General features: G+C 36.1%; 1 protein-coding gene across 2 annotated transcripts in view; it reads right to left on the reverse strand.

Annotated features, from left to right (window-relative positions):
• LOC117339993 (Kv channel-interacting protein 4-like) overlaps positions 1-6,270 on the reverse strand; it is a 420,070-nt gene extending 413,800 nt beyond the window's left edge. The window contains exon 1 of one of the 2 annotated variants that reach the window (XM_033901720.1): positions 6,095-6,263. In XM_033901720.1, coding sequence (XP_033757611.1) covers positions 6,095-6,158 — 64 coding nt within the window. In that variant the 5' untranslated portion in view covers positions 6,159-6,263. Of the gene's footprint in view, positions 1-6,094 lie in introns of both variants that reach the window. The other variant, XM_033901721.1, reaches the window with a different exon arrangement.
• Between the last annotated feature and the right edge of the window lie 9,121 nt (positions 6,271-15,391).

The raw sequence follows: 15,391 nt of genomic DNA on the forward strand, positions 1-15,391 counted from the left end.
CTCTTTGACTTCCTGATTGCTTATATGAAGAATGTTTGACACTGTCATTTATTAACTAACAATACAGGGAACAGAATTGATCACAAGGAATCCATATATATCAGATAGTGTGACCCCTCCCTCCGTCTGATACAGAGTCGTGGTTCCTGCACGGGTGACATTTCGTCCGTCGTTATAATTCGTTTTAATTTGAGTTAATAACCGGAAATGATTTCAGTTCCATCTAGTAAAGTAAACGGGCATTATTAAGTTACTAAAGTGCATTCAAAGGTTTTTTATTTATCGGCTAATTTTAATGAATAGTAAACGGTTTTGGTGTGTCATTAGTTTTTAGCTCTAAACCTTGGGAAAGGGAATGTCCCTTTAAATCTTCGCTAATAAATCATTCAAAATTCGAATGTGAGAATATTTTGCAGGTAATTTACTGTTTTTATCAAAATATTCCACTTTCGACGATTAAACGATTCGTGGTAACTTCTGCATGATTGACATCGATTGAAAATCAGGAAAAGGAACATGTAGACCTAAATGAAGATTCCCGAATGTTTGATCACTATACATACGGAGATGCTGAAGAGATTTCTAAAGAAGAAGTGGAAATAAAGGGAGTACGTTGTAACAGCAGGAAATCTGTTGACGCAAGACTAATCCCCGCGCGACATTTCGCAAGGATCAATAGTAGCCTCGTTAGGTATAAGCAAACTTACTCATGCGCTTAAAATTGTAAGTTGTGTTTAAAGAGATATGGAGTGCACGTGAGAATAAATGCACGCGTTTGAAATGTGAAAAAAATCTATAAAGGATCAAACAAAAGGATAAGCTATGGAATAAAATACTTCCCCTATAAAAACAAAGCGTCCTGCTTGGGGGGAAAAGAGAGTAAGGAAAAGAATGGTATTGTCATACACAGACGATGTATACACGTTTGAGTAGGTTCCTCTCGGGGATCAATGGAAGTGTTCTTATGTCGTATTTGTTAGTCAATACATTGACGTGAACCCAGACCGTATCTGATTTATCACGCTAAACTATTCAATACCTACAATTCTCAACAATTTGTCACCAACCTTGGCTATAAAACATTTAGATATATCGATAAGCCAGCCTTGGACCTTGTTTACAAGCGAAGAAAACCATTAAGACTTACATGAATATATTTTACTCTAACGTATGGCATACATTGTACATTTCACAGATATTTAACAACTTGGTAAACGATATTTTAACAGTTTTCATTTGTCTTGTTCTCATCTACTAAAACGGCCATCATCATATGTTTTAAGAAAGAAATAGCCTGCCTTGTGCATATAGTTTTGTAGATATGATATTTGATAATGGTTTAAACTCCATTATCAACATGTCTGCATTGTTGTTAAAGTATTGCACTGATACCAGATGCTAGTATACAGTCGATATGAAAACAATTTTGGTGACAGAAAAATATCCATGTCGCCCTCCATACTTATATTTACACTCATATACTTTATACTGCAGCAAATATGCGTTTGAATTCCGCGCTAATCGTATAAATGACGTCAGTAAGCTCCAACCCAAGAACAGCTAAATTTTCCAAAAGATATGATATAGTTCCTCGTGTCATCGTAAACGGTACTCTCATAAAATGGTTGTAACAATAATTTATCCTTGTTTATTTCACATATGTGTGCAGATATCGAAAAATTGTTAACAATTGCATAATTTCTTATTGCTTGAAATTAAAGTCGTTTTTTCTGCGCATTGATATACCGTTAGCATTTAGAAGTGATGCAGTGTTAAATGGGTATTGCACCGGCTGGACTCTATTGTCTCCCCATAAACGTTATTGTTTCTTTCGATTTACGTTATTTCCAAAGGAATATCAGCTCTTAACTTCTAAACGACGGCAGGGAACAATGATGACAAGGTTATTTCGTTGGGAATAGATGTCTAATCGGTCAGATCAGTGTCTCTTAGTAGCAGACGATGTCCACATAGACTCGGTTTCAGATTTAGTAGTAAGGTATGCCTTTGACATCAGTGAATGTTTACACATCCGAAAATCATGTCGATACTCACGTTTTCTACAAGGTATACATGCTGGACTTTTAGTGTTGTCATGTTTTGCATTTCTCAAAATTCGAAAAACGGCCCCCTGCGACAACGTTAACGGTAATTTTGTATCTAGAACAGCGCTTATAATAGTTGTTATCGGTTATTCTTTGCGAACCATAAATCATTTATAACAACAGTGCAGCAATTCCAAAACCAACCATGTTTATTGAACACAATATAAATGACATACAGGCGTTTGACAGTTTACAGTGACACAGCGCTCCCATCATTGTTCTTGTAGTGGTGGTGGTGTGGGATTCTTGTTCCAACATTAGCGCGATCAGAACATTAAGCCCAGAACAGTGTTCTTGCTGTCATACCCAAAGACACTTCATGGGTTGAATTCCTACCCTGACTGAATCACTGTATATTGCAGTATACAGTCTCATAACCACATTTTGTTTTATGTGCGACATATAGGTAAACCCAACGCAGAATGTAAATATAAAACTATGAGGTGAAAAAGGAACCCTGGTTATATACAAAAGGTAAGTTTCTAATTTCTACACAAGTGTCTGCATCTTAACATTCCGATAAGGAACATACAGTTGTTGTTTTTTATCATATTTCATAAACTTTATAAAAGGATTAGATTTATGTTATGAAGAAACGTGTTGACAACCATAATAAGATGTGTGATTTCAATAAAGAACCACTGGAACTTTGACCTTTCGGTTCCGTAAAATGTAGTTTAAATCCTTTCGGCCACATTTCTTTGTACATTATTTTGTAGAATCGTTATTTTGACGTTTAAAAAATTGACGTGAGCTGTTTCGCAACAAAAAACTTTTGTCGAATAAGACGGGTCTCGTGGAGAAAAAAAACTGAGTATTGTTCCTGAATCATCCAAGGACAGACACCTTCCTCACCCCAAACCTCACAAAATGAATTCCTAAACACGTCTGTTTTAGCGTGAAGACCCACATCTGCATATAACGTCATTTTGTGTATATTGTGGCAGTCCAGCGAATTTACAGCAAACGCTCAGAGACGATATTGATGCCAACGGGCTTACGCAAAACGTTGTATTGATTACCTTTCCGGATCGACACATCTTAAAATGTAGGTCTTTTATCGACTTTAAGATTATTTCTTATTTCTTAGTTTTCAGATCAGAGCACAGAATCCATAAAGTACAATAATGTAGGTATACGTGTGTATATACATTTGTTTCTATTGTTCTATATCATGATAATTTAAGACAATATGTGTAGTTATTACGTGTGTGTACATACATTTGTATCTATTTAAGGATTAAACTGTATATTTTTGGTGTCTATGGCGGGATAGATGCCAGAGCTCTGGCATCTATAGCGACCATAGACACCAAAAAAGACAGTTTAATGCTTATATTTACATTCTCGACATATTTCTTTTTGTCATTTTTGAAAATTAAAATTGAGTTAGCATAAAAAATGCCAATATTCACTTTGTCAATGGGGTTCGACAAATGGAACAGCCTATTTTTTTCAAAATTCATTTGTCACGTGCATATTGGCAAACAAAACAGTGCATTGAAATAATACGAAAAAAATCACAGTCTGTCCAATTCTTTTTATTATTTGTGTAACAATATTGCATAAAATTTCTTTGTAATACTTTTTAATTAACATAAAAAACGACGTGGTCCTAGGCTATTTTTCATAGTGCCATGATTGTTAACGTTAGTTACAAGTAGTTCTGGTGGGTGAATATATTCATGCGCGGCATGAGTTGATGTCACGTTTTGGGTGTCAATTATGTTCACATAGACTGCAAATCTTTTTACTTAGTTTATATCGTGGCTTTGTCACCGAAATGTAAATATTATTCTATCACGATGTGTCATACTTTGTAGATTCAGTAATAGTGATATACACTGTGACCGCTTTTATATCTCTGTCCCTATCATATTCCAAGTTTGCCCCACCTGAAGTTCTGAACAACTCTATCTATGTCGGGATACCTCGACCGAATGTCTTTATATTGACAACATTTAACGAATGAAATATTAGCAGTACAATACAGTTTCGTTCTATATAATTTTACAAAGTCTTTGTGTTTTAGCGTGATACATGTAGCTAAGAAACAAGAAACATCACAATGGCTTCTCCTCTTATTTATGTGTATGGATAGAAGCAAACAATAGTAGACATGTATATTAATTGAACCGGGAAAAGTTGGGAGATATAATGACTTACCATTAATATTGCGTACTATTAATATTCCTGCGAGCGATTTTTCGGCGTACGCTACCTGAAGGTATACTTGTCTTTATTCAATTTCACTATAATAAGATATATAGCATATCAAAGTTGTTAGTATTACAGAGCACACAACCAAAACACAAACATTGTACATGTACGAAATCTGGGGTAAACAATTATTCGTATTTCCCGCATACAAGATCAAGCAATTATTGTTACACACTTCCAACTGGGAGGGTGTGTGTACTAAACAGAAAAGTGACAAAGAGAGGATATAATATGACATAGTATATATATCAGTAATACTGATGTATGTGCCAGCTGCCACATTAAAGGGAGATAACCTGCTCAGCCACTTTGCCTTACTAGAAAGGGAGATAATTGAATTATATCTTTACAGTAATATTGTTCCTGTCCTGATGACAGAAATATGATTGGTAATTATGGACCACGATAATTCGTTTGTTTGCTTCATTATAGACCTTCTTGAGCTGAACGTCAAATTCTCGCAAGCATATATATAACTAACACTTAAACCAACGACGGATAACAAAGTTCGGAATGTTAAATAGATGCGTTCGACTGTTAAGTGTTCCACTAGCTGGTTATAAGAGAACTATCCCCATGGACACAGGAATGTAAGATGTGTCAAAATTACTGTATTAACAACTACAGTATATAAATAACGGTACTTCAGTGTAGGGTAATATCGTCAAAGGATTCACCTAAATATTTTGATGGACTTGGTCACGTGTGAGTTGATAATTCTACATCTTTACTCGATGTTACCAATTTTAGGATAACATGTTAATATCTCCTTCATTAAACAATTTAATATGTTATTGAAAAAATAAATAAACAACTACATTTATGTATATTAATCATCTTTGATAAAACAATTAACACCTTTTTAATTTCAGTGTAATTGTGTTGATATATGGAAATGAAACGTGATATTGACTTCGATTTCTTCTCGGTTAATACACTTCGTTATAGGATTATAAAACCACACATCCACCTCAACTGCAGGTACCCATCATAGACTTTTTCAAACAAGATTGCTTTTATGTAGCCCTACAATAAAGTTCCTATTGAAGACATCCAAATTTAATTTTGTCACCTTTAAAAAGGCGTGAATACTTCTAAAAGATAAGCATTTAATCTTAAATCATCCTCGGCGAGATGCTACAACGTTGACGCTAGTGTAGGTATATGGTGTACGTAGTTATTGATCGAGACAAAGTTTCTTCAGTGGCCAGACAATACAGATGTTGCACGTGCGCGGCTGTGGAACACGTGTATTTGTTATATACCCTATACTCGGTCGGTCTGTAAACCCAGATAATGTACAAAAAAACTAGGTGTACGTGCAAAATAAACAATGCTCCCTCTTTTATAATGGTTTGTGTATTTACACTGGATTCCGGAAACCCTGACCTAACTGTTTGTGTATTATACAAAAGGTACACACTTCCTTTTTTCTACTTTATTAATACCCCGGGTCTGCACTATAAGTTTTGACGTTTTGTAAATAAACCACAAATGCTATATCACAATTTGGTCGAGCAGCGAGATAACTCACAATATACATGCATACATGTACTAACAGTATGGAAGTTAGAGAAGGAAATGATAAATCAAACTTTAGATAGATTATCATATAATCTCAAACTATGGCCTGCCTACAGTTTATACAGGGGAGCGGATGTATTTACTACAGCAAGGATATACGTGTCATCCTTTGGAAAGTAAAGCGTGTGTCCTCTGCTACAATGAAAAAGTTGCGTGTCCTCTAAAAGTCCTCTAATGAGGCTTACCTTTCTTTTTTTGAAATTCTTCGCCATCGTCATAGTCATCGTCGTCGTAATCCGAATCTCCCATATTGGTTTTATTTCCGAACGTTAACGATTTAAAACTATAACTACACTGTCGAAAATCCTAGAATTGGACCACTTTGCAATGTGTACACAACTTTATCGAGGAAATCAGTGTTTTACTGTAGTTATTAAATAAAGCCTCCAACTCCCATATAACCGATTTAGTACGCTCCGCGCCAATGCGAGGTAGAGTCTACTGGCGGGGAAACAGGGAACCAAGGTATCGGTGTTTGGGACAGAGAAAATACTTCGGACGGATGGTGTGAAAATCTGTTATGTGTTAAGCTATAAAGATTGCAATGAAAGCATACCTATCGTCGCCATAAATGTCTCCAACAATCTGTCAGGGTGTTCACCATGGTGGCCAAATATTGCAAACACGCCTCACTAATCCAGCATCCAAACACATGCAGCGTATGTGCCTGTGCACGGGATGATTTTTATTACATTTTCGCAATTTTTAGCTTAAGTGGGAGAACAAACTGCTATATCGATGAGCTAATTTCTCTCGTGATTATCTTACATGTTTATATATGCATAAGAAAAAACGCTGAAATGTGAGCCGTTCCTTAGTGAGTTCAATGCTAATGTTGAGTGTTGACAAATATACGCTAATACACTATATAATGTACCTAGGGCCTCTTCAGAGGTGAGAACATGCACCATGCTGTACGTTTTCTGCAAACGAGTGTGTACTTGTATACATTTTTCGGGAGTTTGCCATTGAGTGACATCTATCTATGGATTTGTTTATTAATACAAAAGGTACAAACTTTCCTTTCTTCTACTTAATTAATACCCCGGGTCTGCACTATGAGTTGTGACGTTTTGTAAATAAACCACTGATAATTTACAACATACATCTGTGGTTTATTTAAAAAACGTCAATGTATGTCTCGATTTATTCGATATTCAAAGTAATGTTACCATTATTACGATTTCCGTGACGAACGTCGACTACCGACGGAGAATTTCACATCACAAGATTTCGAGAGGTACCGGTTAATGAAGAACATGAAAAAGTTTTGATGGTCGACAGATGTTTTTTTTATGTTTGTTGATATGTCTAGTGGTTCCGTTGTCACAACCGACTCATTTGAGATTGTGGGTTTACCCGGAACTGACCTAGATCTATTTGTATGGCAGGTTTGTCTCTGAAGCAGAAGACGCTTAGCCTTCCGGAGCATCTTGTCTTTTCTTCCTCGTACTGTTTTATCAGTCGCCACGTATTTTATATTTTTGTTTATGTTTTGCTGTCATTTAACCGATTTTGAATTTGAATTGTAGTTTCGTTATTATTTCGGTATTTTTTGTTGTCTTTTTACCACTGTGGGAGTGTTCCTGCTGGTGGACAGTTTTGTCCCCGAAAACACTCGTTAACCAGTTACTTGATAACACCATGTTTAGCTAAGAAAAGTCCGAACATCATACTAAATGAGTCTGCGCTCAACAAAGGACTCCCTTAGTGGATTATACTGATCTATTACTGGTGTTAGGAGTACACCTAAGATCGTCGTCTAGGTCATATCCAACTTTGTCCAGAACTATGATTTATAGAAGATATTTCTAGAAAAAAAAAAATTGTTTTGATATAGACGAAACCTAATGTGGAACCAAAATCTGTACAACCTGCAGTACAAACATCACTGTAGCTCCCTCACTTAAAAAGAATATTGTACAGGAAATGTTCAGCTCCTAAATTGCAAAACCTTCAACGTTGCCTATGGAATTGAGAGCGCCCTGTGTGGGTTTATATATGTTGTTAAAACAAAAGGACAATTAGGACAACGTGGCCATCGTTCTGCTGTGATCTATGGAGAGAGTTAATGTTTGTATTAACATTTCAACCTTACTGATCATTCAGTATGGCGCATAACCGTCCATATTCTCGATAAAATTTGACGTCATACCAGCAGCCCAAACCATGAGTACACCGGACCGTAGACAGCGAGAGGACCACTGTACTACACTTTGAGGCATTGCTTCGCCACATGGTTGTAAAGACCACTTGGATTCGGTAGGAAGAATGTCCTCTCCAAGCTGCAGTCAAACAAACGTAATATAAGTTTTCACTTCACGTCTTAATCGTAGTTATGGACACAGATACTACTACAAGCTGTCCAGAAACATGTACGATGTTAAGTCCGAAGATCTAATAACGACTCTGCAGAATACATTAGTGGTCCATCATGTTCAGACTATATTTTGTATTCGCTTTCCTCATCAGTTGCAAGTGGCTTCCGCTTAAACTGTTCCGGGTGGTCTTTGGAAAAATTGGTTTGGTTTATTTTGTTTAACGTCCTATTAACAGCTAAGGTCATTTAAGGACAGCCTCCCGTGCGTGCGACATGCATGCGTGTGGTGAGTGCGTATGTGTGTTTTGGGAGGCTGCGGTATGTTCGTGTTAAGTCTCCTTGTGAGAGGCCGGAACTTTTGCCGATTTATAGTGCTACCTCACTGAAGCATACTGCCGAAGACACCAAGCAGCACACCCCACCCGGTCACATTATACTGACAACGGGCGAACCAGTCGTCCCACTTCTAATATGCTGAGCGCTAAGCAGAAACTACCATTTTTAAAGACTCTGGTATGTCTCGGCTAGGGGCAGAACCCAAAGCCTTCCTCACAGCGGCGAACGCTCAACTAAAGGCCAAAAGTGAGGCATTGTCAAGGGAGACATTAGGAAGAAGAAAGTTGTTCAGAAAGAAGAGAAAAGATAAGATCCCAAATTTAGTCGCCTCTTACGATCATGCAATGGGGGCAGTAGGTACAATTAAAACCATGGCGACTCCGTCAAATTATTATATTGCACAAGTTAGACTTTTTAAGTATTTTGAAAGTTGAATCTGCCATCAAGGGTATACATGTTATAAACATCAGTTATATCCCTCATAAGTCTATCCGACCTAACAAACATGTATCTGTTTTTTCGATACACAGGTACCCCTGTCATTTGTTACCGTTACTCAAAACCCATTTCTTCAAACCGTTTTGATTTCAAGAACACGATACAACGCAAGAACATGCTACATTGGATTCACTGTCAGAGTGGACTACATCCATAAGGTCCTTCATTCTTAAAAAAAATAAATCCAAATGGGAAACAAACCCAGGTTCAAATTTCTTGACCCCTATGTCAAAACCACACTAAAATATCAACATGACGGTTTGTGGTTGTGCCTGGAGAAAGGCATCTGATAATTTGATCATGCTTATAAACAGAACTAGGCTTGCTAGACAACCAGGGTAACGTTACATAGACAAACTACTGTCAAATCATTCTTCAGTCCTCAAAATCATCTTCTTTCTACCATCCTTAATACAATTACTTTCGTCGTAGCTGTGATCGTATCAGGCTACTGTTTATTCCAGAAGAGGAATAAATTGATTTTGCAAAAATTCCTAAGATCTTTTGAATATTTTTTCTCTCCATGTACTTTTGGAGTCTTCACTCAAATCTCGGGGGTCGCAGTAATACAGTCGGTTAGATCAGTACGCCTGTCTGTGATACTATGGTTGTGCTCTTTGGCAAGTCACTTTACCCTTATTGCTCTGGATGACATGTGATGTGCTTCCAGTATGCGGTAGTCGCCAACTACTACAAGGACATTCCGCATTAAAATGACCCTAGTTTATTTTACTCTCGGTTAAACGATTTTGAATTATGATTTTGTTATCATATCATTTTTTTTTTTTATTTCCATCAAATGTGCATTATGTAAAAACTACATTAAATTCAATTTTAAATGTTAACAAATATATATGAACAAGAATAGCCTTCCAAATATATAAAATATTTGGAGCCAGTATTATCGTCCAGACAAACGAAACAATGATACGTAGGGGCTGGGATCATCTGTTATTCGGAAGACATGCCATTCCCCTCATTTCAGACTCATCTGTGTACAAGTAATGTATAAAATTTATTTAGAAAATTACCATAGAATGATGTATTACTGACCGAGACATGAAAGTAAAACACTACAAAGAAATGATTTTGAAATGTGCTGTGAGACTTGTTTGATATTTGAAAACCAACATACCACACTCTGTAATTTCACATACAGTTATTGCAGATTCATGCACATGTGCGTGCATCAATACAAATTTTACTCACCTGTATTGTCCTTACCTAACAACTGCACGGGAATCAATGTAAAGGAACAGGTGGTATGATATGTCAATGTGTATACAAAGTAGACTACAGATGGTATTTTGTTAATAATGACATGTCTATAATTATCATATATCCATACTCGAATGGTGGCGTAGGTCTCGTCAAAAATCGAAAATGCAGGATTGTATGACAATCAGTCCATGCCGGATTTGTATTTTATGATTATCTAAAGCATATGGACCAGATACTTTATCTTATATGTGTATTTTATCCTAGTCAATGTAGTATTTTCTACCGCGTACAAGATTGCTATGAGTTTTGTGACCAAACATTCGTACAGAAAAAAGTTTTACTAGCCTTTGACAGATATTTGTAATCCTAGTATTATATTTTATAAGAAAACAAACAACATACTACAACAGAATAGGAACTTAATTACTTCTAAGATTTCGTGCTTGATGTTTAATGAAACGAAAGTAAACAAAGTATTTGTGAGCAATGTTCATGCATTAGACAACAATGAGAACAAATAAGCATGTCAGTCATTATATGTGGCAAGATTGGTTTGGTTTGTTTTTGTTTAACATCCTTTTAACAGCCAGAGTCATTTAAGGACGTTCCAGGTTTTGGCGGTGGAGGAAAGCCGGAGTACCCGGAGAAAAGCCACCGGCCTACGGTCAGTACCTGGCAACTGCCCCACGTAGGTTTCGAACTCGCAACCCAGAGGTGGAGGGCTAGTGTTAAAGTGTCGGGACACCTTAACCACTCGGCCATCGCGGCCCCATGTGGCAAGATGTTTCAAATTGACATGATTAACCTAACACCACATCCCTAGATATCTTTTGCGTTAAGTGCATATGTGGCACTTATAGTATTGTTACATACATGCAAAATTAATCTAACAATGGAGTTTGCCAGATATTTGCTTTTTTTCTACTTTTTCCATCCGGTAAGCCTTATTTTCAGAAAAGTTACATATTAATCTGCTACTTTCGTGTTTTCTAAGCTTACATTTTTTTGTAAATCCTCCCTCCCGCATTACCGATGTCTTTGCTTTAAAGGCAACTCCGTCATTTCAGACATGGTTCATATTTTGAGAACGTTATATTTTCCAGATTGTATCTAGATTTACACTGCATTAGGCATGTAGAACATCGGGTCTTGTTCAACATTACTTTTTACATTGTATCGAAAATCTTTATCGGGAATATCATACTGTCCTGTTACGATTTTTCACTCATCAAATGTAAAATTAAAAATAAAATACTGATGTGAGGAAGAATCGATTTCGATGTGTTATTAAGAGTGTTAACGTAACAAAACAATTTATGTAAGAATGCTCATATCAACAGCCCACGCTATCATGCTATGGTCGCACGTGAAACATAGTGTACACATCTGTTGCAAGCTTAGCTCAGTGACCAGGAAAAATAGATATGAAAACTAATGATTTGTCACAGCACAAAGTATTCATCTGCTTCAAAGTCCTTTGTCACACATGTACAAAGGCGTCGTATTCTATAACTGTTATACATGAATCTGATACCGTCCAGGATAGACTGACTAGCTTACCATACCAAATCTCGTCAGTATGGACCCCACGCTCTGACTACCAATCCGTTAAAATATTATGTTTCTGCGTGGATAATAGATTTTCTTGTCAATCTTGTAACACAAAATCCCAATGCCATGTTTGAAGGTCGGCTTTCAGCCAATAAGTTAGTACATGCATGATGTATGAACAGGAATTCAGTAGATCTCCACTAGGCATCAATGGAAAGAAAATTACTTTCCTTGTAATCTATTCGTGTTTTCAAATCAACGAAGATTGTTCGCTAAACTTTACATCATCCCATTTCTTTCAGAGTCCACATACCTCAAGCACATTGGTGAAAATTGACACGATTTCGCGAGGTCTTTAATAACAAACATCCTATCTATACATGTATTTTTAGACATACATTACTTGTTTCCGTTAATATCTCATAACTGTTATCAAGCTAATGTGAATTTATTGCCCAAGGAAAATTCCACTGGCAAGTCGATAGTTTAACATCTGCGCAAGATCAAACATATTTCGCGGCCAAAAGCATATACATGTACATACACAAATAGGTAGTGAACTGCGTATTTTAGAAAAGTTATTGCATCGTCAGTTTCTGGCCTTTGCAAAGACTTAGATCATCCCTCTTTTCTTTTATCCTACTACCATTCTATTTCCATGTAATGTAGTAACCAAACAACAACAAAAGAAAGAAAAAAAGAGACAAAAACATGATTGCTCACTCTCTTCTTTCCCGTGAAATAAGGTATTAACCTTGACCGTTCAGGCGTTTTAGTTTTGATGAATTAAGCATGATGCCCATAAAAGTTACGATACATCAAAGAATTCCATCGATCTTGTAAATCATGGGCCTGGGTCTATAAAAGGCACATCCCCTTGAAGTTCGTAGGGTACGGTATTCAGTTTCAACGCCAATCGTCACTTTTTTTCACGACTCCTGGTGTATCTGCAGTTTTTTCCTAAATATGCGTTGCCTGATTTTTATTGGTTTTAATCGAAAAAAAACAACAAACAAATGATTTCCCGTGTAATTTCAGTAGCGGATACCTCTGTATCTGTTATTTAGAACTTCTGTTCCTAGAATGAAATCTTAACATGTAAAATGACGTCATACAAATGTTCAATTTCATATAAGGTATGCACCATATGGAAGTTCTTTGACGATGATTAAATACGTAGCCCTGCCATAACAGTGAACATCCCATCATGCTTTTACTCAAGAATAAATAATAGCTATTTTTAATATATCAATGGATATAGTTTACTTCATCTGTAAGTAATGATACATATATCGATAATCAAATTGAATTGCTGCCTTTCAAACTCAGAATTGGTTTCGTGATTAGTTTGTATCGACTTCCGGATTTTTTGTCACCAGTAGTTACTTCCGAAATACTCCCATATATATACTAGTTTTGAAATCATGTCGCAAACACGGTTTCCATCTATTTCAACATCAAACTAAAGGGTTTCTTCTGTATTTGAAGAATGTCATATCATAGTTAATGTCAAGAATCTACGATTAACGTCAGATGAATGATTGAAGTGAAACAAATAACTTTACATTGTTTCTTTCCATCGTCATAATCGTAAATAAGGAGATAGTAAGATTCCCCGCGCGCTTCCGGGACCAACAAACGTGATTAATGCAAGTTGTACAAATGTTTCGCAGTTGCTGAAAAATAAATAAAGTTGACACTTTTAAGGATGAGCAGATTAGAACGTTTTCCCAGGCTTTATCGGCCATCAGCCTTCACGAGTGTGCACGGAAAACAACTGACGTCTGAATGTGAACACGTTTTCCCTATTCATTCTCGTCATTTAAGATGTTATCTTTAGGAAGTATAGTGATACTTTGACACTTGAAATTCCCTTGGATTTAACTAATGATTCTATGGACCAGAAATACCCAACAAAAATGGAAAATTGAAAAATAGCATGACTGGCGTGACTAAAATTCTAATAATTTGTAGGTCTGTGAACCAGCCCTAAACTGTATAAAAATCATAGAAATATATTAATATTAACTGTGTTTAAACTCCGGATAAGTGTAATGAGCCACAATAAACCGTACAGGGGAGTAATTAATGCACTTCCTCCCCAGAATGAAATATATACCGTATGTAATTTTGTGGAGATGTGTGATGAGTTAGTGGTTACAGTCCTGGCAACATGAGGACGGGTGTCTAGGGAGACACAACAAAATAATGTCGAGTAATTGAAATATCTTAATGTGACGCAATTATCTTTCAGTACTTTATTTAATACAGGTTACGTCACTCGCGGGAAATTTCAGGTAAAATAACTCAGGTGAGATTTAGGGTTAGAACAAAACTGTATGATTGGTTTGACGTTTGTATCCTATTTGTTTGTACGAATATATAAACAATTTCCTTTATTCTCCAGAAAGTAGGGACACAACATAACAATTCACCAAGACGAAATGAAAGACCAGGGATATACAAGCCCAGTTGATCGATTAAAAATGAATAGAAAACGAGACAAGTAATAATGGTAGCATTGAGAAATATGTTTTATAGAATAAATGACGGGTCACACACATAAAACAAATAACCTATAAATCGTGGAAAAGAGTCGCACATGTGTGGATAGAGACGGTTCTGGGTTACAAAAGGAATAATCATATGAACACTTACATAGACAACATGTACGAGGAGGCATGAAAAAGCTAGAGTAAAAAAAGTGCGAAAACATTCCGAGAATTAACGAAAGTATAAAATCAGTCTGTTGTAACAGATATAAGTCCCAATTGGATTTCCAACTGGTACACAAACAAAATGTACATTATACAAGTATTGTTTACATTTTAGAGTTCAATACTTAGGGACAGATCAGCAAGCATTACTGAGGATGTAATTTCTGGTGACATGCCTATTTTTGCCTATTTTGTTATCTTACTTCCGTGAACAATATAATTATACCGATAGATGGTAGACCTTGTCACAAATCCGCCCAAGAGTTTTTCTCAGAAATAAACGTGAAGGGCGTTTTTGTCTTTTTTAATTTTGGATATTTCTGGATATTTTTTTTTGTCATGGGAATATTACTTCGGCTGCTGAACACGTTTCCCTTTTTGAAACATTATGAATAATATTTTTATTTTGTCATTTTACATGCTATTATACATGTACCTCATAATACAATTTATATGTATTGAATGGAATATGTGTAACAGCAATGCACTTACTTATGAGTTTACCTAAATCGAAGAATTGTCATGAGGACATATGGTTCCTGTCTTTTGACTGTTCGATTGAAATTACATTAAAAAAAACAGTAGCATGGTTTTTATTTAAAAGATTTATCAACCAATATCTTCCGAAACTTCCAGTGAAAATAGTCAATAATTGCATTTGTTTTGAATCATTTATACGACTTTAATTATTTTTTATATCGATGCAGCAATACCTTTCGCGTTTTACACACATGAGTTAAAACAGTCGTAGAATAGAATCGATGTACCGTTAGTCATGGATGTAAAGGGAGGTAGCTCGAAGATAATTATGTGCCTATTATTGAAATGGCTTTTACGTG

This window comes from Pecten maximus, chromosome 12 (assembly GCF_902652985.1).
Source record: "Pecten maximus chromosome 12, xPecMax1.1, whole genome shotgun sequence".
Classification (NCBI taxonomy): Eukaryota; Metazoa; Mollusca; class Bivalvia; order Pectinida; family Pectinidae; genus Pecten; species Pecten maximus.